Source organism: Syngnathoides biaculeatus, chromosome 13, assembly GCF_019802595.1.
Source record: "Syngnathoides biaculeatus isolate LvHL_M chromosome 13, ASM1980259v1, whole genome shotgun sequence".
In the NCBI taxonomy this organism is placed as follows: Eukaryota; Metazoa; Chordata; class Actinopteri; order Syngnathiformes; family Syngnathidae; genus Syngnathoides; species Syngnathoides biaculeatus.
Genome location: NC_084652.1, coordinates 6,971,104 through 6,993,914, shown reverse-complemented (window position 1 = coordinate 6,993,914; position 22,811 = coordinate 6,971,104). Strand labels below are relative to the sequence as shown.

General features: G+C 42.6%; 3 protein-coding genes across 6 annotated transcripts; 1 reads left to right on the top strand and 2 right to left on the bottom strand.

The window, feature by feature from the left end:
- The first annotated feature begins 22 nt into the window (after window positions 1-22).
- dcaf8 (DDB1 and CUL4 associated factor 8) lies at window positions 23-9,390 on the top strand. 4 transcript variants are annotated; one of them, XM_061838264.1, is made up of 13 exons: window positions 23-245; window positions 642-697; window positions 777-860; window positions 1,659-2,290; window positions 3,581-3,721; window positions 3,796-3,890; window positions 4,904-5,014; window positions 5,095-5,225; window positions 5,974-6,081; window positions 6,147-6,277; window positions 7,106-7,225; window positions 7,308-7,424; window positions 7,499-8,086. In XM_061838264.1, exons 2-13 carry the CDS (start codon window positions 661-663, stop codon window positions 7,604-7,606), a joined length of 1,815 nt encoding a protein of 604 aa, XP_061694248.1. In that variant the 5' UTR covers window positions 23-245; window positions 642-660; the 3' UTR covers window positions 7,607-8,086. The 4 variants fall into 4 exon arrangements, 3 of the variants coding, with proteins under 3 accessions (XP_061694248.1, XP_061694247.1, XP_061694246.1); XM_061838263.1 differs by having other exon boundaries at window positions 24-245; window positions 1,650-2,290; XR_009797601.1 differs by lacking the exon at window positions 23-245 and adding an exon at window positions 8,966-9,390 and having other exon boundaries at window positions 282-697; window positions 1,650-2,290; window positions 7,499-7,658.
- A 149-nt stretch (window positions 9,391-9,539) lies between these two features.
- ndc1 (NDC1 transmembrane nucleoporin) lies at window positions 9,540-20,340 on the bottom strand. The gene is made up of 18 exons (XM_061838261.1): window positions 20,187-20,340; window positions 19,353-19,473; window positions 19,161-19,262; window positions 18,121-18,295; window positions 17,930-18,056; window positions 17,753-17,861; window positions 17,006-17,057; window positions 16,797-16,929; window positions 15,291-15,383; window positions 15,134-15,215; window positions 14,884-15,048; window positions 14,342-14,596; window positions 14,163-14,275; window positions 12,777-12,827; window positions 12,644-12,707; window positions 12,461-12,561; window positions 11,421-11,581; window positions 9,540-11,349 (listed from the first exon to the last, which is right to left on the bottom strand). Exons 1-18 carry the CDS (start codon window positions 20,223-20,225, stop codon window positions 11,286-11,288), a joined length of 2,007 nt encoding a protein of 668 aa, XP_061694245.1. The 5' UTR covers window positions 20,226-20,340; the 3' UTR covers window positions 9,540-11,285.
- A 786-nt stretch (window positions 20,341-21,126) lies between these two features.
- Window positions 21,127-21,890, bottom strand: zgc:113691 (uncharacterized protein LOC503529 homolog). The gene has a single exon (XM_061840398.1). The coding sequence runs from the start codon at window positions 21,888-21,890 to the stop codon at window positions 21,192-21,194; it is 699 nt and encodes a 232-aa protein (XP_061696382.1). The 3' UTR covers window positions 21,127-21,191.
- Window positions 21,891-22,811: the final 921 nt, after the last annotated feature.

Below are 22,811 nucleotides of genomic sequence, written 5' to 3'. Positions count from 1 at the left end.
CCCCTCAAAATAGAAGCGAAAGCGTCAAAACATAAACAGAGCAGTCGACCTTGTTTGAACGCCGCTTCGTTGGTTTTCTGAGAACTGGCAGCACAATGCGGCGTCTTTCGTGTCACGTTCTCACCGGCCGAGGCGCGGTGTGACCATCGCTAAGCTGCCGAATAAAAGATTAAAAGGACCGAGTTCGGAGAGAGGAATATAAAAAAAAAAAAAAGAAGTGCGCTGAGTTGGGCCTGCGAGTCGAGGTAAAAAAAAAAAAAAAAAAAATGCTAAGGCTAAGTTAGCTGCAGTGTTTTAGTGATGTGTGACCAAACAGGTGTTTAGAACGACAGCCAAAAAAAAAAAAAAAAATGACAGCTACGTTTCAGTCGCTGTTTTGCCAACCGCCCGGATGCTAGCTAGCCACATGCTAAAATAGGCGGGCCTGGAAACGTCAAAACCGAGTTTTAACGATGCCGTCACAAAGAGTGCGAGGAGAAATTGGCTGCAATTAGCCCGCTTGGTTAGCCCGACGATTAGCAGCCTGCGTGCGTCTTTGCACGCGCAAACACAAAACGGGGGCCAGTGGTTGACTTTTAAAGTCAACTTGAGTACTTTTCACACACCTGGATGACTTTGCCCTCCTTTGACGTGTGTTCCAGGCTCGCCTTCGCGGACGTCATGGCGGAAACTGAAGGCAAATCGGCAGCGCTCAACGGTAAATCGACTGCAAAGCTACCTGTGGTGTCCATTTAGGCTCTTTTTCCACCCATTTCTGGTCCTTGGTCCTTTTATAGGGGCCTCTGGGGAGGAGGAAGCCGGGGGTGATCATCAGAAAGACGGGGAAGCCTGTGGAAGCAAAGATGGAGACAAACACACTGGTAATCCCATTTTTATTGAACTCGTATTTGTAAATGACAATTTACAAAGTCGAACCCTCAACTTCATTGAAATACTACTAAGCATGTTTTTTTTAAAACAGCTTTCCAGATTTGCATTTTTTTTTTAAACAGAAGACATCTTTGCTTTCAAAATAAAACAGTACATGGAGATCACCATGTTAGGAGCCTGTTTTATAAAGCTGAATGAAAATTGAAATAACTCGAAAAATCTACAGTGGTTTTCCCCCAAAATTCTGTACTAAGTTTTACTTTAACTTGGTTTTTGGTTCAATTTTGATTTCAAACAAAAACTCTTAAGTTGAGGCGTTTCCGAGGGTTAGCACTAACTGAAATTGGGTAACTGAAATAAAAAAAATAAAAAATCCTGCCGTTTACCAAGTTGTAGATAAAAATAATTTTAAAATAAAATGTCAAAATGCCAAACATGGGCGATAATCAAATCTCTCCAGAGAAGTAAAGTCACATTTCAAAGGTGAACTGGACAAAATCTGCCTACAAAGAACTGATCGGGTGTGTCATGTGAGACTTTGACAAATGAATATGCAATGAGTCATAAATCATAATTTTGTTCTGTATGCTTTTCATGCCTGAACAATAAAATATGGCTGCATGACTGTTAAAGATAAGCAAAATCTGTCTGCACGTGAAGAGAATCACCTCCCAGGGGCACGCCATCATATTTCCACCACATTTTTCTTAGCCCAATTCCGAAACGTCCCGCTTACGTGAATCCGGCACAAACCTCCATTTTATTTCTTTTCCTTTGAGACAACGCAGAGGCGTCCGGTGACAGGATCGTGCTGGAAAGCGAGCCGGGTGAGGAGGAAAACGAGGAGGAGGAAGACACGGACAGCATGGATGGCAGCGGCCTCTTTTCCCTGACTGAGGACGGCGAAAGAGAGAGCGAGGGAGGCAGACCGGAGAGGGCAAAGGATGGCGGGAGAAGGGCCGCCAGGAAGAGGAACAGACCGTGCAGCGGTGCCGGAAACAACAACAACAACCGTTCATCCAGCTCGGACGAGGACGAAGAAGAGGAGCTGAAAGACGATGATGACGAAAACGACGACGACGAGGACGACGACGAGGTGATGGAGGCGTGGCTCGGCGCCGAGCTGCGGGACCTGCGCGGACCGGCGTGGCGGGCCATCCCCTCGCTGCGCTGCCGAGAGATCGGCCGGGACTCGCAGCAGTTCGTGAGGCGCGTGTGCGGCGCCCGCGGCCTGGTGCAGAGGCTGGAGCTGCAGGGCCTGCTGGAGAGCCACTCGGGCTGCGTCAACACGTTGCACTTCAACCCGTCGGGCACGCGCCTGGCGTCCGGCAGCGACGACCTCCGCGTGGTCATCTGGGACTGGGCCATCCGGCGCGCCGAGCTGGAGTTCGACAGCGGGCACAGGAGCAACGTTTTTCAGGTGAGGGACGAAAAAAGGCTCACGATTGGACACAAACCGAATGATGATGATGATGATGATGACAAGAAAAAAAAAACACTTATGTGAAAGTCAGTCACGTGTTAGCAGAGTGATAATGTACCGTTTCATAGCTATTGATGGAATTAATGTGGTATATAATCGGGCGGTAACAATTACTAGAATACTTCAATGATTTGAAAATGTTACTGGGCGATGATGGAAAAAAATAATCACATCAATCAATTGAAGTCCCGATTAGTAAACACGATTATTCATTGATTTGCAAACTTAGTACTTATCCAGCTACCAAAACTCATATTTAATAACAACCAACAACTAAAATTAGTAACAAGTGAAATAATCATGCATTATTAACATTAGTGGTTCAAAGAGTAACTGTAAATACCCGGTGTTCGTGCTCATGTGGTCCTTGGCCTCTGTGGGGCAGTGTGCTGCATGCATGGCGATACACATGAATATAAAAAGAGTAGTAGAAAGTCAAAAACTCAATTCATGTACAACCACTCGTTTTCACTGCCTGGGAGTATTCTTACATTACTGTACATCATATACCATTTATGTGTAGCTATTCTTTATTTGAAGGTAAAGCCTTCCTGTTGCTTCTCATGCTAAATTCTTGCTAGCCTGTCAATGGAGTTTACCATTACGTGTTAGCATTAGGCTGGCGATCTTTCGAAAACGTTATATTTGAACATATCCATCCATCTATTTTCTTTGCCGCTTATCCTCAACGAGGGTCGCGGAAAGTGCTGGAGCCTATCCCAACTGGCAGGAGGCAGGGTACACCCTGAACTGGTCGCCAGCCAATCGCAGGGCACATTGAGACAAACAGACGCACTCCCAATCATACCTAGGGGCAATTTAGAGTGTCCAATTAATGTTGCAAAATTTTGGGATGTGGAAACTGGAGTGCCCGGAGAAAACCCACGCAGGCGCGGGGAGAACACGCAAACTCGACACAGGAGAGGACGGGATCGAGCCTGGGTCCTCAGAACTGTGAAGCAAACGCTTTACTAGCTGAGCCACTGTGCTGCTTATTTGAATATACAATGAGAGTAATTATTTTGTTGTGTTTATGATAGGGCGGGAACAGGAAGCTCATTTAGTGGCATTTTATCTATATTTGTAGAATAAGTTGTTGTGGGGTGCAATACTGCTTTGAAGAGACTTTACTACATTTGAGAGGTTCCATTTTTGGGTGTGATGCTTAGTCAGGTCTCAGAAGATTGACATCACATTTTTTTTTGTTTTGTTTTGTTCCCCCTTCAGGCCAAGTTCCTACCTCACAGTGGCGACTCCACCCTGGCCATGTGCGCCCGGGACGGTCAGATCCGCGTGGCAGAGCTCTCTGCCACCCAACGGTGCAAGAACACCAAGAGGGTGGCGCAGCACAAAGGGGCCGCGCACAAGGTGCAGTTGCGCCCACCCCACCCGCATGGCGACAAGACGCTGTCTCTTATTGTTTCTTTTTGTTTTTGTATCAGTTGGCCCTGGAGCCCGACTCCCCGTGCTCCTTTCTGTCGGCGGGAGAGGACGCCATGGTGTTCGGAATCGATCTGCGGCTCGACCGCCCTGCCAAGTGAGTGCCGGGGTGCCGTCTCATGTGGTGCCAACAGGCAAAAAAAAAAAAAACACACACCCCCCCCAATTGAAATGAAGGCAAATCCCAATTTTCATTCCAATCCTACTGAACAAAAAAGAAAAGGGGGGGGGGCGGGGGGGTCTTTTTAATAACTAAAATATTGTACCTTAAAAAGACAGAAAGATGTCACTGTTTAAAAATCCATCCAGCCATTTTCTTTTGCCGCTTACCCTCACGAGAGTCGCGGGGAGTGCTGGAGCCTATCCCAACTGTCAAGAGGCAGGTGGCGGGGTACACCCTGAACTGGTTGCCAGCCAATTGCAGGGCACCTGTTTAAAAATGTTAAAAGAATTAAACATTGACATTCACTCCTGCTGTGTGAGCCTTTGCCACCTTGCGGGAGAAAAATAGATTTACAAAGTGAATCAATAAGCTTCAGTAATATTTGTCATGTTTTGCAATGGCTAAAAAATATACTGTATGCCCATGGGTATTATTATTTTATCTCTACACATGTTGCGCCAGCATTTGTGTTGAAATAGTTACACGCAAAAGTGTTGCAATGCCATGGCACGATACGACTTGTTAGCCTATCTATGATGTTTTTCATCGCTTATGAGCATTTTTTTAAGGCAAAAGTATGTGGTTATTTTAAAATGCACATGGTGATTCTCTTTTTTTTTGTGTGTGTGTTTAGTTTCACACCAAGTCCAATTGGGAAAGGCATTAAATAGCTTTTAAGGGCTCATTTTTAAAGGATTATTATCTGTTGTGAAGTGAGTTAAGGTTCTGCTACAATACTCCGCTCATATATCAAATTTGGTGCTCGGAATTGAAAGCAAATTATTGGCCCAACGATGCTTGAATCTTGAAAAAAAAAAAAAAAAAAATTGTAAGTCGGGTAGGTTGCTCTCCTATGTATCACTATATTTAAGTTTTATAGGGGTGCGAGGATGAATGAGTTTGATGGGGCGAGAGCTGTTAAAACTTCCCCTGGTTTTGGTTTGCAGCAAGCTGGTGGTGGTGAAGGAGGGTGACAAAAAAGTAGGCCTGTACACCATTTTTGTCAACCCAGCCAAGACGCAGCACTTTGCGGTCGGTGGGAGGGATCAGTATGTCCGGTACGTACGCTGCCGTGATGCCGACCGAATGTGCCGCGGCGCGGCGGTTGGGACTAACCGCCCTCATGGTTGTTCTGTAGGATTTACGACCAGAGGAAGATTAACGAGAACGACAACAACGGCGTGCTGAAGAAGTTCTGCCCCTCGCATCTGGTGTCCAGCGAGTCCAAAACCAACATCACCTGTCTAGTATACAGCCACGACGGCACAGGTACACATCACGAAACACGCAGACAGCAGAGTATGTAAATAGCAAAATAATACTATTTAAACTGAACTCTGTTTGAATTAATGTATTTACTGTGGTCGATAAGAACACAAAGGATTATCAGCAACGGATCAACACCATGCATCTAGCATGTACACAATCTTGAACCTATGTTACATAAATGACTGTACTCAGTAGTTCCCTTATTCAAGACAAAATAAGGCTCATCATTAGTACTGTAATTCCCGGCCTACGGAGCGCACCTGGTTATAAGCCTCACCCAGTACATTTGTAAAGGAAATACCATTTGGTACGTAGATACGCCGCAGCTGTGTAAAAGCCGCAAGTGTCCACAGTGAAACACGAGATATTTACAAAGAAAGACGGTACACGGAGTTTAACGCTAGCTCCGCGCTAACAGGCTCGGATAACAAAATACATCCCGGTAAAAATCACTGAGACATGACAGTAACACGCTAGCGCAGCACTAACAAGGCCGGACTGGTAAAAGTCACTTCCTCGGCACATATATTCCACCGGTCTTACATTTTCCGCTCAAGTGGCCCCATGCCGTCGTTCGGGGGAAAAAAAATGCACAAATTAGCCATATTGCCGGATAAACCGCAGGGTTGAAAGTGTGAAAATGTTGTTTTATAGGCCAGAAATTACGGGTATTTATCATTCAACAAATCTGCATATGGCAGAGAGTAAATATGTGGGGGTTTACACTGTAATGTCAATTTTTATTTAGAGCTGCTAACGAGTTACAATGACGAGGACATCTATCTATTTGACGCCAACCACAGCGACGGCGCAGACTACTGCAGAAGATACAAGGGACACCGCAACAACGCCACAGGTTTGGTGACACATATTCGCCTACAAATTACATTATTTTTAATTCATTTTGTTGTTGTTTTGCAGTAAAGGGCGTCAACTTCTACGGGCCTTGCAGCGAGTTTGTGGTGAGCGGCAGCGACTGCGGCCATATCTACCTGTGGGACAAACACTCGGCCCGCATCGTCCAGTTCATGGAGGGCGACAGAGGCGGAGTGGTGAGCGCAGCCCCCCGTCCCTTTGCCGTGAGGGATCATGGGTAAAAGTTGCAGCATGCGTTTCATATTAAAATAATGACGCCACGGTGGTTTTAGTACGGGCGTCCTGATGCAGCCTACCGATTGAGGCAGGATTGCAATTCACGCCACCTCCAGGAAAGGCAGCACCTTATAAATGACCAGATTATTTCTTTATTTGCACCTTTTGTAGAATGAAGTTTTGAAAAGTTGTTTACATCAGTTTTACTTTTGTAAAACTGACTCTCCTAATTAGGGTTTTAATGAATTTATTTGAGCTCAATATACAAAAACATTCCCATTTTAATATTTTTTAAGCTAAGTGGTCCAGTTCATTTAATTTATTTTAAAATTTTGACAGATGAACATTTATATTTTAAAAACAGGATTTAGTTTATATTAATTTGTAATTATTTTAAAAGCATTTCATTTATTTGAATTACATTTTAAATAAACAAAAAAGGTTTTTTACTTAAAATTATCATTTTAAGTAATAGAAATTTTATTCAATAAAAGGTTATTTGTATATATGCATATGTATTGAATTGGATTCTCTTGAGGGGAAAAAAACCAGATAAAGGAAAAAGAACGTACAATTTCGTGTTCATACTTTGTAATTTTTGTGTCTAAAGGAAAAAAAGTATCAAATGTTTAAGAAAATAATGGAAAGAAATATGCTTTTTGCTTTTGAAAGTTTCTGTTAAAAAGCAATGTATAGTCCAACTTATTTTTATGTATTTAAATGAATACAAATGTTTTGGTTAAGAATGAAGAACAGAAGATATTTGTCATTGTTATGATTTTGCGCAGGTGAACTGCTTGGAGCCCCACCCCCACCTGCCCGGCATGGCCACCAGCGGTTTAGACCACGACGTCAAGCTGTGGGCCCCCACCGCCGAGACCCCCACCGGACTCAAGGGCCTCAAAGAGGTATCGGCTTCTCACCTCAGGTTGATTTGAAGCGCTTCCCGCACTTGAACCCAAAATGCGCCGTTTGTGGCATACCCGAAAGGTGATGAAGAAGAACAAGCGAGAGCGCGACGAGGATAGCGTGCGGCACGGCGACCAATACGACACCCAGCTGCTGTGGTTCCTGATGAGACACATGAGGAACCGACGGCCCCCGAGGGTTAGACAGAGATTATTTGCCGTGTTCTGTACCGAATTAAATGAGCTCACCCTCCTCGCTTTGCGTCCATCCAGACCCGGCGCGAAGGGGCCGACGCGGACACGGACGAGTCCTGGAGCTCGCCGGACACCTCCGATGAAGAGGAGGGGGGTCCGGACCACGTCCAGTGCATGTCCTCATGAGCCACACACGTACACGCGCTCCTATATACAGACACTGTCCGATAAAAAGCAGGTATGTCCACATTTTGTGTAAACCCCCCCCCCTCCTCCTCAAAAAAAAAAAAAAAAAAAATCCCCAACAATTATTTTGGGTAGCAAGGAGGAAAAATCCAGTAAAAATTAGACGAGTAGAACCCCACCCCACCCAAATTTGTTGAACAAATTGTGACTTGGGTTGGGGGAAAAAAAAAAAAAAAAACATTTTTGACAATGAAAATAATTCAAAATTTGGTGTACAAATTTTGGGATTGTTTCCATCATTTAAAAACAAAAAACGTTTTTCTGGATAAACATTGCAGACCATAAAGTTAAGATAAAAAATATAACAAAAAAGTGTAATGTGCGTATAAATAAACCCCTAACAAAATACGTTCTAGGCAATACGAAAAAAAAATTGCGGTTTGTGGTTTTGGATCCAAAAAAAGAAAAGAACATTTGTGATTTTGTGTCCCAAAAAAGATTTTGGCCAATAAGATTAAAAAAAAAAAAAAGACAACTTGCTGTCCAAATATTGTAGTTTGCATCTCCAATTTCAAATTTTTCTTTTTTTTTTTAAAGAAAATTTGGAGATGCATGCTTTTCATTTGACAGTGATGATACATCCATTGGATTGTAGTTTTGTTTTTTTGCCCTAAAATTGCTGCACACATGCAACCGTGACAGACACGCGGGTAATTAATTTTTGGCACATATGCGTCGTAGTCACTGTGCATCAAAATCATGTCTCAATTTTGAGTCCTCCTTAAAAAAACACATTTCAGGCAATTTCTGAACACAAAATGGAAAAAAAGGTGAGGAATTTTGTGTCTAAAAATGTTTTTCGCCCATAATTTGGTTGGAGGGGTGGAATATTTTATTACTGCACACGTTTTGGATAAAAGATATTTTTTCTTCACTAAATTTGGGAGCTACATGCTTTTCATTGGACAACCACAATATGATACATATGTTCACTTTTTTGACACACTGGCACACACACACAAGTCAGCCATAGTGATGGTGCAGGACGCTGGCCCCCGTACAAAGACGTCAAGTTGTTTCCGAGGTCTCGGTTTTTCTGAGTCCTGCCTCCCCAACGTTCACCAGCACGTAGCCGCCCTCCTTTCTCACCAGAGCGATCAAGTTTGATCCCTGCCGCATTGCTGCCCCAACTACTGAGTGCACTTTGAATCAGGGATGTTGCAGTTTGACACATGCACTAAAAAGAGTGACATTTGCTTTGCCGGGGGTCTTTTTTTGTTTCGCAGCACTTGTAGGTATTCCCCACTCCCACCCCCTCCCCTACTTGAGCTTCTTCCTGTCCCCTCTGTCTTTTGACAGGAAGAACCACTCCCCTCCTTCACTGCATGCACCACGGATTGGATTTTGGAAAACCTTGAGTGGGTGTGCCCCTCCCCCCACCACCCTTGCTAAATCACAAGCAGCTATCGGTTGGAAGCTGGGATTCGGCGGGGGGAGGGGGGGGGGGCGTTCGCGAGGAAGGCGGTATCTTTGGACAGTGCGCTCGGGCATTCTTTGTAGTGTGAGAGCGATTGAAGCGCGGCTTTTTTTCTCGTTTTCTGAGAACTCGTAGTCAAATTGTACATATATAAATATGAAAACTGTATAAAAAAAAATAAACATTTAGAAGATGCTGTTTTATGTCACAAGTTTAGTTAACTGCAAATGTCTATATTGGATACAGAGCCAAAATTGCACCCTTTTGTTCTAACTGTCCTCTACATTATTAAAAATTTTCCATTGTACGGAGTGTTGTTTCATTTTGAGAATTGAATTCAAATTTTCCCGGCCACAGGCTTATCATTAAAACATCTGGTTCTGTTGGAGTTCTGTTGAAGAATTTGTGCAATAAAACAAGCAGTACACTTGATGTTTAGTCATCCTGTTTTGGTATTACACAAATGTCTCTCATTAAACTGACTGCTGTGATCCTGACCTGAGGCAGGGGAGTGTGGATGGAGTCGCTCAGCAAGGCGAGACCATTTTTGAGATTTAAGATGAATTTGAACAAAAAAAAATCATGATGTGTTCTAAAGTACACAGATATCCAGTGAAGGGAGACGAGGACCGCAGTTATGTGGGCCCTCTTTGGCTTACGTACCCTAGTTAGAAGCCAAGAAGCAGCATTTTGAGCCAAGTGATTGAGGGGAGGACTGGTTGACTCCAAAATAAAGTACAATACAGTAATCCAGCCGAAAGTGCTGCAAGAAAGGCTTTTACACTTGCCAGCTACTTAATAAAAATAAAATGAGCTTGCATATTGTGTCAAAGGAACCAAGTAAACAAGTGAGGATTTACGAAGACTACTTTGACCAGTCGCTGTCGTTTCATTCAGGGGGTTCTCATTATGATTAAAGAATATCTAGGCCCATTATGTCTTTGAAATAGAAATATTATTGGGAGAGCATTTTTTCTTACAATGAAAGGAAAATCCGCACATTTTCAAGATTAGCAAACATAAAGGAAAATAGTGGCTCCAAAAGTGAACCCTTCGGAACCTCATCGAGCACTGGACTTGTACAGAACTACCCAAAACACACGCAAAGTTGTGTTGGCCAGACAGGACCAAAACCACTTCAGCGCGCTACCACAACTGTCCAGAGAGCTGTTATCTGGTCATGAGTATGTATAAAATGGTCAAATAACCTAACGGGTTTCACTTACTTATGTCTTTGATAAAAACAAATGACAAAAATAGCTTTCAATCTGGATTGCCAGGTACTTAATAAAAGAATCTGGACTGAATCTGAATTGAGTTAGTCACTTCAAGCATTCAATAGTTAATAAGTTTGTCCTCAAGGTATTTTTAACATCCTCAAGGTATTTTTAACAAGAAAACGGTTAATTCCTTAAAACAGGTGTCAAACTCAAGGCCCGGGGACCAGATCCGGCCCACCACGTGATTTTATGTGGCCCGCGAAGGTAAATCATGTGCGTCAACCTCCATGATTCTTGTTCAAATCTGTACACAAATTTCCAACTGTCATATCATAAATGATTACATTGAGACACAGCAAGCCTTTTTTTTTTTTATCTGACCAAACATGAATAATAGTTGAAAAATCCATCACCCTTGATTTCTGACTTCGAAACTAGTCCATAAATTTCATGTGTAAATATGATGAGGCAGAAAAAGGTTTCTACATTTTCATAACAGCCCTCAGAGGGGAAACCGGAACGACAAAATGCCCCGCGATGAAAATGAGTTTGACACCCCTGCCTTAAAATAACTGATGACGTGGACAAACCTAAAAGTACACATTTGTGAAAAACTATGAATTAAGACAAATATCGGTTTGGTGATAAAGAAAGGGTCTTCCAAGAGGAAATTATATTTTTATACCTCTATTTGGGATTATTGAAAATCCCCAAACCAGTTTCACTTTGAGGGGGAAAAAAAAAAATAATGAAACTTGTTAGGGAAATACAGACCATGAAGATCCCATACCTTATTTAATATTTGCAGCGAAATCTGAAGACGCTTTTTTTTTTTTTTTTTTATAAATCAAAAACAATTGAGCTAATATGTACAACAGGTGACTTGTGAGTTTACTAGTCCCTCCTCCCTCGTAACAAATAAAAGCATCCAGCGTTTGCTCCTAGACAGTATGATGGTGATAGATGAAAATGGAAAAAAAAGTTACTCCTTGTAGTGCAGGAAGTGCTGCAGCTTCTTGCGGTGCTCTGCGGACATGTCAACGGCACTGGGGGGGGGGGCGCAGACGTTAGTATGTCGCACGGAAAGCCGACAGGCATTGACACAAGAGCAACTCACTTCAGATGATCTCCAAAGGTGGTGGTGATTCGGTATATGGCTGTCTTGAGCGCAGCCCTGAGAGCGAAGCGCAGCGTCTTGTAGGCCAGCTCGCCCATGCCGCCGCCCATCCTCACGGGCTTAGTGGAGGCGTGAGGCAGCTTGAAGTGTCGGTCCACTGCCTGCAGACAAATACTAGGGTAGCTTTTGACACTTTTTAAAATCATTTAAATAAGATAAAATCCCAAAAAGGCGGCACGGTGGATCAGCTGGTAAAGCCTTGGCCTCAGAGTTCTGAGGTCCCGGGTTCAATCTCGCCCCTGCCTGTGCAGAGTTTGCATGTTCTCCCCGTGCCTGCGTGGGTTTTCTCCGGGCACTCCGGTTCCCTCCCACATCCCAAAATCATGCAACATTAACTGGACACTCTAAATTGCCCCTAGGTGTGATTGTGAGTGCGGCTGTTTGTCTATATGTGCCCTGCAATTGGCTGACAAGCAGCTGGGATGGGCTCCAGCACTCCCCGTGACCCTTGTGAGGATAAGCGGCGAAGAAAAATGGATGGATGGAAAATCCTAAAAACATGCAACATTAATTGAACACTCTAAATTGCCCCTAGGTGTGATTGTGAGTGTGACCGTTGTGTCTCTATGTGCCCTGCGATTGGCTGGCAACCAGTTCAAGGTTTACCCCACCTACTGCCCGTTGACAGCTGGGATAGGCTCCAGCACTCTCTGCGACCCTCGTGAGGATAAGCGGCGAAGAAAATGGATGGATGGATGCCCCCTACCTTTCGTGCAATGATGACACCTTGTATGCAATAGAGAGTAGTAACTTGGAAACTCCTCAATTGTTGTTGTTCCTTTCAATTCCTCGTACAAATGGCGATGATTCACATTTTATAAAGATAATAAAATAAATTTTTAAGGCAAAAGTTAATGTAAACGTTTTTTGTACTTTGTAAAAATTTCTAACATAGTTTTTATTAGATAAATGACTGAATGCATAATGCAACAAATATTTCAAGACTCACAATGTAAATGCCAGTAGCTAAAAAAGCTAACCTCTTGCAGGGACAGCATGCAGCTAAGGATGCTGGGTAACGTCGTCTGCACCACGCCAAAGTGGTCCTCTGAGAAGGAGGCTTGAACCAGGTAGGACAGTCCTGGAAAGCAATCAATCACATGGGTAAACATCGTGTGTTGAGCGTCGGTGTTGAACAGGAGCGGAAAAATGTTTTTGTGCACCTTCCAAGGCCCAAATGTGAGCCTGGCTGTCTGCAAAGAGCGCTTCACTGGATGCTTCTGGGAGCTGCAAAACAAAGAACCTTTAGCATTCCCGTGAAATATTGTCAATAGTGGCGCCATGTCCTGGGCTCACCTTGTTGAACAAATATGCTATCAGCACACGCTTGAACAGGAAGTTCTTAACCTGGATGGAGTAAGATTAGCATTTAAATGAAGATGGAATGTCTTTTCAAACGAACAAAGCAGCCATTGTGTGATCCATAACTTTTTATAAATACCTTGTATGCCATTTGGTATATTACAGCAAAGGAAAAGCAGTCAGCAAAATCGTGGGAAACTATCGTATTTTTTGGATGATGGTGTGCACTGGACAATAGGCCACACTCACTGTGTACCGTGACACGATACAGAGTTACACCATACATGAGCCGCACCTAAGCGTATATCGCGGATGTATACCGTACATACGTGAAATTAGATATTCACGCAGAAAAACTTTCTAAATGTTTATTTACATACCTTGTTTCCAAACAGTGACTATAACACCGCAGTAAAACAGCTCAAACATAACAGAAAAGTTATTGTTTTTATTCATCATCCTCCTGTGCACTGAAACCACTCAAGTCGTCGCCAGCAGTGTCGGAGTTGAAGAGGCTCCGAAATTCTCCGCCGCTCTCAATGTCATTTTCATCTCAAGTTTACTGCTGCATTTGTGGTCTTCCTCCCACGTACCAGTCCAGCCCTTCAATCCTTTGGTGATATTGGACTCTTTCACGTTGCTCCATGCGTTTAAAATCCACCGGCAGATTCCAGGAAAGGAAGACCTTCGTATGCAGCCATTTTTTGTGAAAGTTTGAAAAATTAAAAGGAAGTGTGCTTGTGAGTCGGGATAATTGTTTGTGTCTATGTGCTCTGCGATTGGTTGGCAACCAGTTCAGGGTGTACCCCGCCTCCAGCTCGCAGATGGCTGGAATAGGCTCCAGCACTCCTGAGGATAAGCGGCTCAGATAATGGATGGATGGATGGATATCTATTTTGCATTTTTGTCTGTCCTGCTTTGGGAGCACCAAAAACTAGCGCCTTCTTTTTATATATATGGTAGCGGTAGCTTGTTCGTCTTCTGTGGGCAACTGGTGTAGATTCCTCTTCTTCTCCGCATAATTCAGGTAAATTCTTCTTCTTCTTCTTCTACGTGCACTTAAAATAAGTCTTCTTCGTCTACACAGTGAAGGCATTTGTGCACGCCCAAAACAGCGTGTATTATGGGGGACGGCCATGTTTTAAAAATTTCATCTGAACAAGTTTTTGTTGTACTTTTAAACTCGTAGCCACTAGCGACAAAAAAATAAACAATAACATTTTAGCCGCATCGTTAAATATGCTGCGGGGTTCACAGTGCCTGAAAAAAGTAGTTGCTTATCATCCGGAAAATACTGTACGTGAAAAGGTAACGGCAGTGAAGATCTGCTAAAGTACGTTTAGAGTCATTGAAACTGATGTGGCCCCCTAAAGTATGTACCTGTTCTTTCCTGTTATGGAGGAACTGGGCCAAAAGACTGGGCTGGGAGATAACCTGCTTGGGAGAGGGCATCGGGGCGGCAGAGAGCTGCGGGCTGCCGTTGGACTGGGAATCTGGACGGAGAAGGCGGCGGAATCAATACAAGAGAACCGCGAGCTCTGACGTATACATCCACTTACCTGTGGAAGCGGACCACAGCCTGGGGGCCCTCCTCATAACGTGGGGACTCTGCACAGCGCCGTGCCACGGCGAGCCCTGGTCCACAGGCGCAGTGAGACGCCGCAGACCGGGCGACCCGAAGGGGCTGTCCAGGTAGGGCGGGGTGAAAGGAGCGGTCAGGGGGCTCGGCGCAGTCCGGGCAAAGACCGACCCCGGCGTCTTGACCGGGACACTGGTGACCCTTGGACTCATCAGATCCTCCACACCAGAAGAAACTTTGAGTTTAAAAAGAAGACAAGCACAAGTCTTTGTACAGATTATGTCCAATGGATTGCCAAAAGAAGAACCCGCTGGAGGGAACAGTACTTTAGAGAGGCCCAACAACACTGAACACTATAGTTCCAGGAACTCCAAAGTACAAAGAAATAAAATTCTCTAGGACTATAAAAACTCAGCACAAAGACTTCTATGGAACCATGAGTCAAACGAAGTAAAGGTCCCTGGTACTACACATTACACAAAGTAAAGGTCGGAAAACCTTGACAGGCTCGAGACAACGTACCAGACGACGAGCCGGACAAGGTCTTCAATTCGCTTCCCGATGAAAGCGACTTGGCCCTGCCGTTGGTGGCCATGCTGTCGTGGTACGCCACTAGTCGCTGGGTCAGATCGCTCAGAAGCGACTGACACTCTCTGCTGATGGCGTTCCAGTTGTGAGGATGTCCACCTGATTGGAAATGGGTAACGGGATGGTTACTTTAAACCTGGTAGATTACGATAAGAACTAAGGGGAACGAAGGGCAGAAACAAACCTGGCTGACTCAGACTGAACACCTCGCTGCGTCGTAATGGTGAGTGTTGAGAGAGCAGTGCCAAGTCCTGTAGGGCGAGGAACTGTTTTCCAGAGAGACTTGAAGTTAAATTCCAAAACACGCCAAAAGGGGTTTAGGAGGAAAGCCAATGGGGTACTTTTAATATGGCCGGCTGTGGGTCAGACAGAACTCTGGGAAGACACTGGTGCACGTCCTCTGTGAAAGATGACTGCATTGGGAAACTGTAGCCCTGCAAGAACGGGGGGGTGTGGGGGGGTGACATTCATGTCATTTCTCATCATTTATTTGGCGACTATGACACGTGTTAATATATTACTGACAGTGTCAAATTATACCGTATTTTCCGGACTATAAGTCCCGTTTTTTTTTTTTTTTCATAGTTTGGCCAGGGGTGCGACTTATTCTCTAGAGGGATTTGTATGTGAAATTATTAACACATTATTACAGCCATCATCCATTTTTTGAGTTGCTTATCTGTTATTTTCACACTGACAACCATAAGAGGGCGCTCTAGGCCCGTGTATCTGATGATGGATGGAGAGCACAGCCTTCCGGGTGAATCCGCCATGCAACTTTCCAGGAAGTCATTGGATGGCTCGACAAAGTATGGGCTTCCGTGACAAACAAAACCATCCAGTCGCGATTCAGAAAGGCTGGAATAGGCGAGTCGTAACTGCAACTGACGACGAGTCTGACGTAAGCGACGCAGAAGACCAAGCGGGACGTCGACTACCTCCGGAGTTGGCAGACTTGTTTAGAAGTGACACAGAGGATGAAAATTTCATTGGATTTCAGTTACCGGACATTTGGAGTGACACGGATGGCTTTGGTAAACTTCTTCGTGTTATTTATGCTATAGTTAGCGGAATAAATCTCGATATGTTATGTTAACATATCAGGCACATTCTCAGTTGTCATGTAACGTAAGTCAGTGATTCCCAAACAGTGTGCCGTGAGGGCTCTACAGGTGTGACGTGGGAAGTTATCCAATTTTATGTAATTGCTAAAAAAAAAAAAAACATTTATTCCAAGAAATAGTGTATCTTTATTCCTCTATTTATGCCAGTGAGGCACAATGACAGACAGAACAAAAAAATCATTTTCTATTAGATGGCAGGAAGTACACACAGTAATTAATCGATCCATTTTTGGTGACATTTACTTTTGTTGTGTGCCGTGGGATTTTTCAATTGTAAAATATGTGCCTTGGCTATATAAAAGGTTGGAAATCACTGACGTAAGCATACCGTTCAGGCTGTTGTTGCCTTTATTATTTTAAATTGTTCGTCATTTAAATTTCAAATGACATGTCTGTTCTTGGTGTTGGATGTTATCAAATAAATTTCCCCCAAAATTCGACTTGTACTCCAGTGCGACCTATATATATGTTTTTATCTTCGTTTTTATGGGTGTCTGGAAAATACGATAAGAGCCTCTTGAACAAAAAACAGGAACTTTACCCTCGGAACTAGGTACTTTTGCAGCTCTATTGTGATTGGACCACCAAGTACAACCTGTGCCTTCTGCATAGAACCTTGTGAAGGCAGCAAACTGCCACAACTGTGTACTTCCACTTTCAGACAGCCATCTGCTAATTCGATGAATTGCATGATCTGCATGAATAACGCAACCACACACACACCTCAGTGATAAAAATCCTGAAGAGGAGCAGGGCGATGTACCAGGTGAAGAGGAGGAAGGTGGCGCTGATCCACAGGTGGTAGAGCAGGGACAGGTCCAGGAGTCCGCTGATGGTGTCCAAACGGTGGGAAGAACTGGAGGGTGGAAAGGGAAGATTTGCGAATATTAATAAGTAGTGAGCGAGGGCGAGCGTTGGGAAAATGCACTGACCTGTTCATGTTAAGGTTAAACATTTTACAGATCCACTCTCTCGGGATGTATCCTGTCAAAAAAAATAGAAGAACAAGGCACTGACATCAGTGTAGACTGAAATTTATGTTATTTGCGGGGAGGGGGGGGAAACAAGGATTAAAAAGAACATTTTAAAATGGCATTATACCAAGAATGGTGCAGACCAGAAAGGTAGGCACATTTCATAATAATGCAAAAATATACATTTTAGTAATTTAAAAAAAAAAAAAAAACATACTTTAACATATGTAACATTATTTTGTACAGAATATACATTGATATGGTTTGTTTAATAGGAACGTACAAAGAAAATTAAAGGGAAAAAACATACATCACCATGTTAGAATATATATATTTTTAAATCCCGCTACTGAATTCAGGACAAAGGTTGTGAAATACTTTTAGTAATTTAAAAAAAAAGTAACACCAGTTAATCCAAAATTTTGAATGTGTTTTAAAATTTAGGATTGGTAATTTAATTATTAGTCCATGTAATAAATAAATAAAAAAAAAATAAACATGCCTCAAAAGGAATAAGACAAAGTTAGTGAAATAATACTTATTTTACTAAAGTCAAGTTACAATAGTGGAAATAAAAAACAATATCACTTAATCCTAAAACATATTGATACTTTTCACTTATTTTGAATTTCGGTGGAGTTTGGTGTTCAAAGAATTGGATTTACAGGTTGTAAACTCACACAATTGAATAAAGAGGTAACTTACCCAAGAAGAAATAGATGACAATGTAGTTCCTGATGGAGTAAAGCGCTTGGGTGGCGCTGCACTTCACTACCAGCGGCAAAGACCCCTTAAAGCGAAGGTACTTGTATTGCTGAGGAGCGAGGGGACGATTGAAGTTGTGGACACAAACTTTTAAGATTTAGCCGACGGGAGACGTACCTGAACCGTGTGGAACGACACGTAGTTCATGTTGTGGACGACGCCAAACAGAGTGTGGGAAAAGCCCACAAAAGCCCCCGCCAGCAGGAGGATCAGGTGGTACTCGTTCAGACACACCTGAGGCGGACTGTAGGGCGCTTATTAGCGACGCGTTGGCAGCTAGCTAACGCGTGGGGGTGCAGTGGACCCACCTATCGCTGAGGCCGCACGGGTCCCCAAGCATCTCGTAGCGCCCCCCGATGGTGACGGCCGCACACCATGCTACCAGGACGCCCATGACGCAGTGGACGAGGGAGTTTGCCACATGACGCGGGTGCAGCAGTTTACCCAACAAGGCGATTTTGGAGCAGGCAACGCTGGGGACAACTAAAAGGGAGCAGAACACAAATCGACATCCACAAGAATGTTTTGCTTTTTCTTTGGCTTTTTGATCTGTGTTCTCGTGTGTGTGCTTGTGAGAGGTGTACCAGTGTGTTATTAAGTCAAATGTAATGACAATTAATTCTATTCTCATACAATCTTTTTCACGTAAATATTTAAAAAAAAAAATTTAAATGACCACCGTTCCTGCTAAAATAAATTTTCCCATCTCCCAAAAACTTGTAACTATCAAAAAATTAAAATTGAAACTTAATTAATGTACAACATAAGTATTTGCAAAGTTATGGCTTTCTCAAAAAATATTTTATCTTTTTGTATTTTTTCCTCACGTTTTACAATATTACAACTTCATCATTATAAAAATACTAACAACAAATGACTTATGCTCTTGGTGACTGTTTTTTTTTTGTTGTTGCAGCCAATGTTAAAACTTTCTTACAATATTAATTTTGTTAATTTCTAAAATTAATACCTTACCCTGGAGGACATTTATAAAGTCACTTTTTTCCAGTCAAGTGATGACTTTATTTACTCTTGCTCTCTGTAATAAGTTTTATTCTTGCTGAAAAATATTTTCCTCTCAAAATGCTAATTCCTGTACAATAAAAATAAAATAATAATAATAATTTTCAAGTGTATAGTTTAGTTGAAATCTAAATCAAATGAAAATGTAACTTTTTGGGGGAAGCTACAATTTAGATATTCTCTTCATAAAACTAATGCCTAATACATGTAGTATTATTAAGTAATTTATGTACAGCTAAATTTTCCTCAAATTAAAACTAAAGTAGCTGTGGAATAAAACATTAAATGCCAGTAAAATCTTTTTCTTTATTTGAACCCCGCTCACCTGTATAATACTCAAAGATCAATAAGCCCACGATGGTGGTGACGGCGCAAAGTAGGATGAGGGAGAAAATTCCGCTGGCGCTTCCCATGAAGGACAAACATTCTGAAAGGGGAAGACATTTTGATGTCGCAGTGGTTATAAATGACAGCTGGCAACTAAATATAGAAAATTACAAAAAGGTAACCGACTGACCTGATAGTGTCTGGATGGGGTGGAGAGGACTGAATCTGCTGAGGATGACAAAAACTGCTGTGGTGAGCAGCAACAGCAATACGGCCCAGGCTATGCTGGCTGCAGCTCTCCAACAAATCACCTATATACAGTACAGCGTTGGCCAAATGGAGTAATAAAAGGTCCTCTTTTAATCCATTTAGTCGAAATGTACTACAATCCATGCATTTCAGGAAAAACTGCTGAGATTAACTCTTAAATTGAAGTGTTGGGGTTTCATGGAAGGTTTGGTTTCGAGAGTAAGATTTCATGATGACAGAAGAAAATTACGGTTTCAAAACAGGGTTTGCAGCCTTACTTAAGATTTGTAGTTGGGGTTGCCATGGTTTCGTGCTAGGGTTTGGACTGTAAACGATGGATAAGGTTTCAAATGAGTTTACTGTGCGTTTCCTTGCCGGGATGTAGGTTGTACACCAGTTGATTATTGTGAACACTGGGCATGCGACGTCTTTTGTTTCAGATTCTTGATGCTTTAGTGATTAATTTAAGGGCTATATAAATAAACTTGACGTACCAACTTTATGACAGCTGGTGCAACGCTAACTAAATTATTTCCTAGCAAAACCGTCATAGACTTCCAACATTTGCGATACTCCTGGAATACCATGCAGTGAAATATATACATTTAAAAAAAAAAAAAAAACACGAAATGACTAGTGTGGAGCTTCCACCTGGCTGGCTAGCTAGCCTACACTAGCAAAAACACACACAGTGGACTCTACTTGGCAGCATGCTACTTAATGACGTTCGTATTAAGAAACAAAAGCTGGGCTTGTATGAGACAAAGCGACTGACCTTGCGGACAAACCAACAACTTTGATCCGCAGAAAACATTCCGGAGAGCGTTAAATTACTCTTTTCTTTCTTCGTCAAAACTTCCAAGTTTCCATCATGCTGCCGCGCCACTTTTGTTCAAAGGACCTCTCGAAGGACCCCACCCCCCGCAGCGGTTTCCACATATCTGCCTGTTTTAAAACGACTGAGAAATATCGTTTTTATTTCCATAAGGACGATGTCAGGACTACTTTCTGTTTTACAGGTTTACAAGTATCGGTACATTTATAACATTTCTTTAATCTTACACACAAGGCATCGTGAACCGCAAACACAAATCAATACTCATGTTTAATCATAAGGCAATTTACTGAATTTCTCTCGGCGAGACCACAGGTGTCAAACTCAAGGCCCGGGGGCCAGATCCGGCCAGCCACATGATTTTTTTTTTGTGGCCCATGAAGACAAAACCACAGTTTTCATTTCCATGATCTTGGAAAAATCTGTACCAAAATTTCAAGATATTGAGGTATTACAATCATTTTTGTATTACCAAACATGAATAGTTGTAAAACACGTTACCCTTGATTTCTAATTTGGATTCTGGTTCATAAATTATGTAGACATGTTGAGAGGATTAAACATTTTTATTGTTTCAGTCTAAATGGCCCTCTGAGAGAAACCCAAACTAAAACGTGGCCTGTGAGAAAAATGAGTTTGACACCCCTGGTCTAGACAATGAAAGACTCTGTATTCATGAATAAGTAGTTCATCCTTACACTTGAAAAAAAAAAAAAAAAAAACAAGCTTGTAATTTATAGACAATGCATGTTACTTGCGATGCATATCAGTATCGAGCAGATTATTCCTTATTCCAAAATTTTGGGTACTCGTGAAGGCACCAGGTATCACCTACCTGATACTTAAGGCAAAAAAGTCTGACATGAAGTGTTAAGTACTCAAGGGAATACTCGTACTGATACCTGTCTGAAAAAAATTCCATCAAGCATCCATACTATTTATAAATTAGTTGTAAATCTCTTTATTTTCATCACACACTAAAGACTTGTCGTTATGATAAGTGCTAAAGCTCGGACTCTCCAATGCGGTCTTTGCGTCGCCAGTCTCGGTCTCGAAAGCGTTGACCGGAAGCTTTTGGGACGCACCGATGGACACATCCGTCTGAACGGCCTTGAGCGCGAGGGCGGGCAGGACCCGTTGCTCCCGCTGGAGCCTCCTGTCCTCCCACTGCTTGAGCAGACGCCGCTGATTGTAGGTCATGTCCTTGAGGTTCCGGTGCAGAGACGTAACCTGCTCCTCTAACAGCGCCTTGCACGTGACCGCGTTGGCCAATTCGGACGTCAGTTGGTCCACGGTCAGTCCGAGCCTGGCCGCCTTCTCGATCAGGACGTCGCACTCTCGCTCCTTCTCGAGCAGGTCGTTGACGACGTCCTTGGTGGTCTTGCCGTGGTACTTGGGGCTGCGGTCGAGTCCGATCTCCGTGCGCAGGCCCTTGACTTGCTTCCTCAGCTCCTTGTTGTCCGCCGTCAGGGTCTTGAGCTTCTGTTTCAGGGTCTCGACGGAGCGCAGCTTGGACTCACACTGCCGGAGTTTGTCCCGCAAGACGCGTTCTCGGCAGACGGCGTCATCCCTCTCTTTTCGGCACTTCTCCAGGACCTTTAAGGTCTCCGATTTGGACGCTCGGTCACTTTTGCCTGTGGCCATCATAACCGCAGATCAAAATGCAATAAGTAAGAATTTGGTACTTGGCTTAGGAAAACTCCTGAAGTGGCCGCCCGCGAGCCAGGCACTGAGGCAGCTGGGATCGCTCTCATAGGTTTGTGCCGAGCTGAGGTGTAGTAACTCAAATCCGGCGGCTAGGGTGACCGCTAATTAGGCCGCCGGCTTCCAATGTTGACGTTTCCAGTGACACCATTTCTTTTTCCTACTTGCCTAATGGAGCCCGAAAAAATGTACAAATAATGAAATGTAGTTCGAAGCACATCTGGGAAAATCAGAGCGCTAACATTTTTCGATGCAGAAAGCGTCCAAGCCAACAATCATAACATTGTTCCGTGAAGAAATTAAACTCTTATTTGAAATTGATTCTCGCACTATTATAATTAAATTTCATAAAATGTATATATTTTAATACTAAATTCAGATTTTTGCTCATTAAATTCAAAATATTGAACTGTAAAATGACTTTTATCCACTTTAAATTAAATTTAATAAAATTGATATATTTTAATGCTAAATTCAGATTTTTCCTCAAGAAATTCAAAATATTGAACTGTGAAATGACCTTTTTCCACTTTAAATTAATACCTGTAACATTACAGCTATCACAAAATTGACTTTTGAACATTATGCAATATTTTCCATTGGTCTCAGGAAATGTACTTGTAAATTTTAAAATGTATGTAGATTATAAAATTAAAATAAATATTTATTTGTAAATTATCTCAATTTAAAGATGTGAAGAATGTACAAAAAATGAAAAAAAATAACTAAATACCCTTTCTCAAACTCTTATCAATTGTATTCCCATACAATAATTTAAAAAAAATTCAACTCCAACTGGATTCTTGTACAATATATATATTTTTAATAGTCCTTGCAAAATTAAGATTTTACACCTAAAAA

What these genes read in the sequence shown, in the direction of transcription:
- dcaf8 (XM_061838262.1), top strand. Translation starts at nt 610, where the DNA reads ATGACTTTGCCCTCCTTTGACGTGTGTTCCAGGCTCGCCTTCGCGGAC. An exon ending in AGATGGAGACAAACACACTG is followed by an intron (nt 861 to 1,649) that starts GTAATCCCATTT and finishes TTTTCCTTTGAG; the next exon opens with ACAACGCAGAGGCGTCCGGT. An exon ending in CGGCTCGACCGCCCTGCCAA is followed by an intron (nt 3,891 to 4,903) that starts GTGAGTGCCGGG and finishes TTTGGTTTGCAG; the next exon opens with CAAGCTGGTGGTGGTGAAGG.
- ndc1 (XM_061838261.1), bottom strand. Translation starts at nt 20,225, where the DNA reads ATGTTTTCTGCGGATCAAAGTTGTTGGTTTGTCCGCAAG. An exon ending in CACAGCCGGCCATATTAAAA is followed by an intron (nt 15,216 to 15,290) that starts GTACCCCATTGG and finishes TCTGGAAAACAG; the next exon opens with TTCCTCGCCCTACAGGACTT. An exon ending in TAGCATATTTGTTCAACAAG is followed by an intron (nt 12,708 to 12,776) that starts GTGAGCCCAGGA and finishes TTTGTTTTGCAG; the next exon opens with CTCCCAGAAGCATCCAGTGA.
- zgc:113691 (XM_061840398.1), bottom strand. Translation starts at nt 21,890, where the DNA reads ATGGCCACAGGCAAAAGTGACCGAGCGTCCAAATCGGAGACCTTAAAG.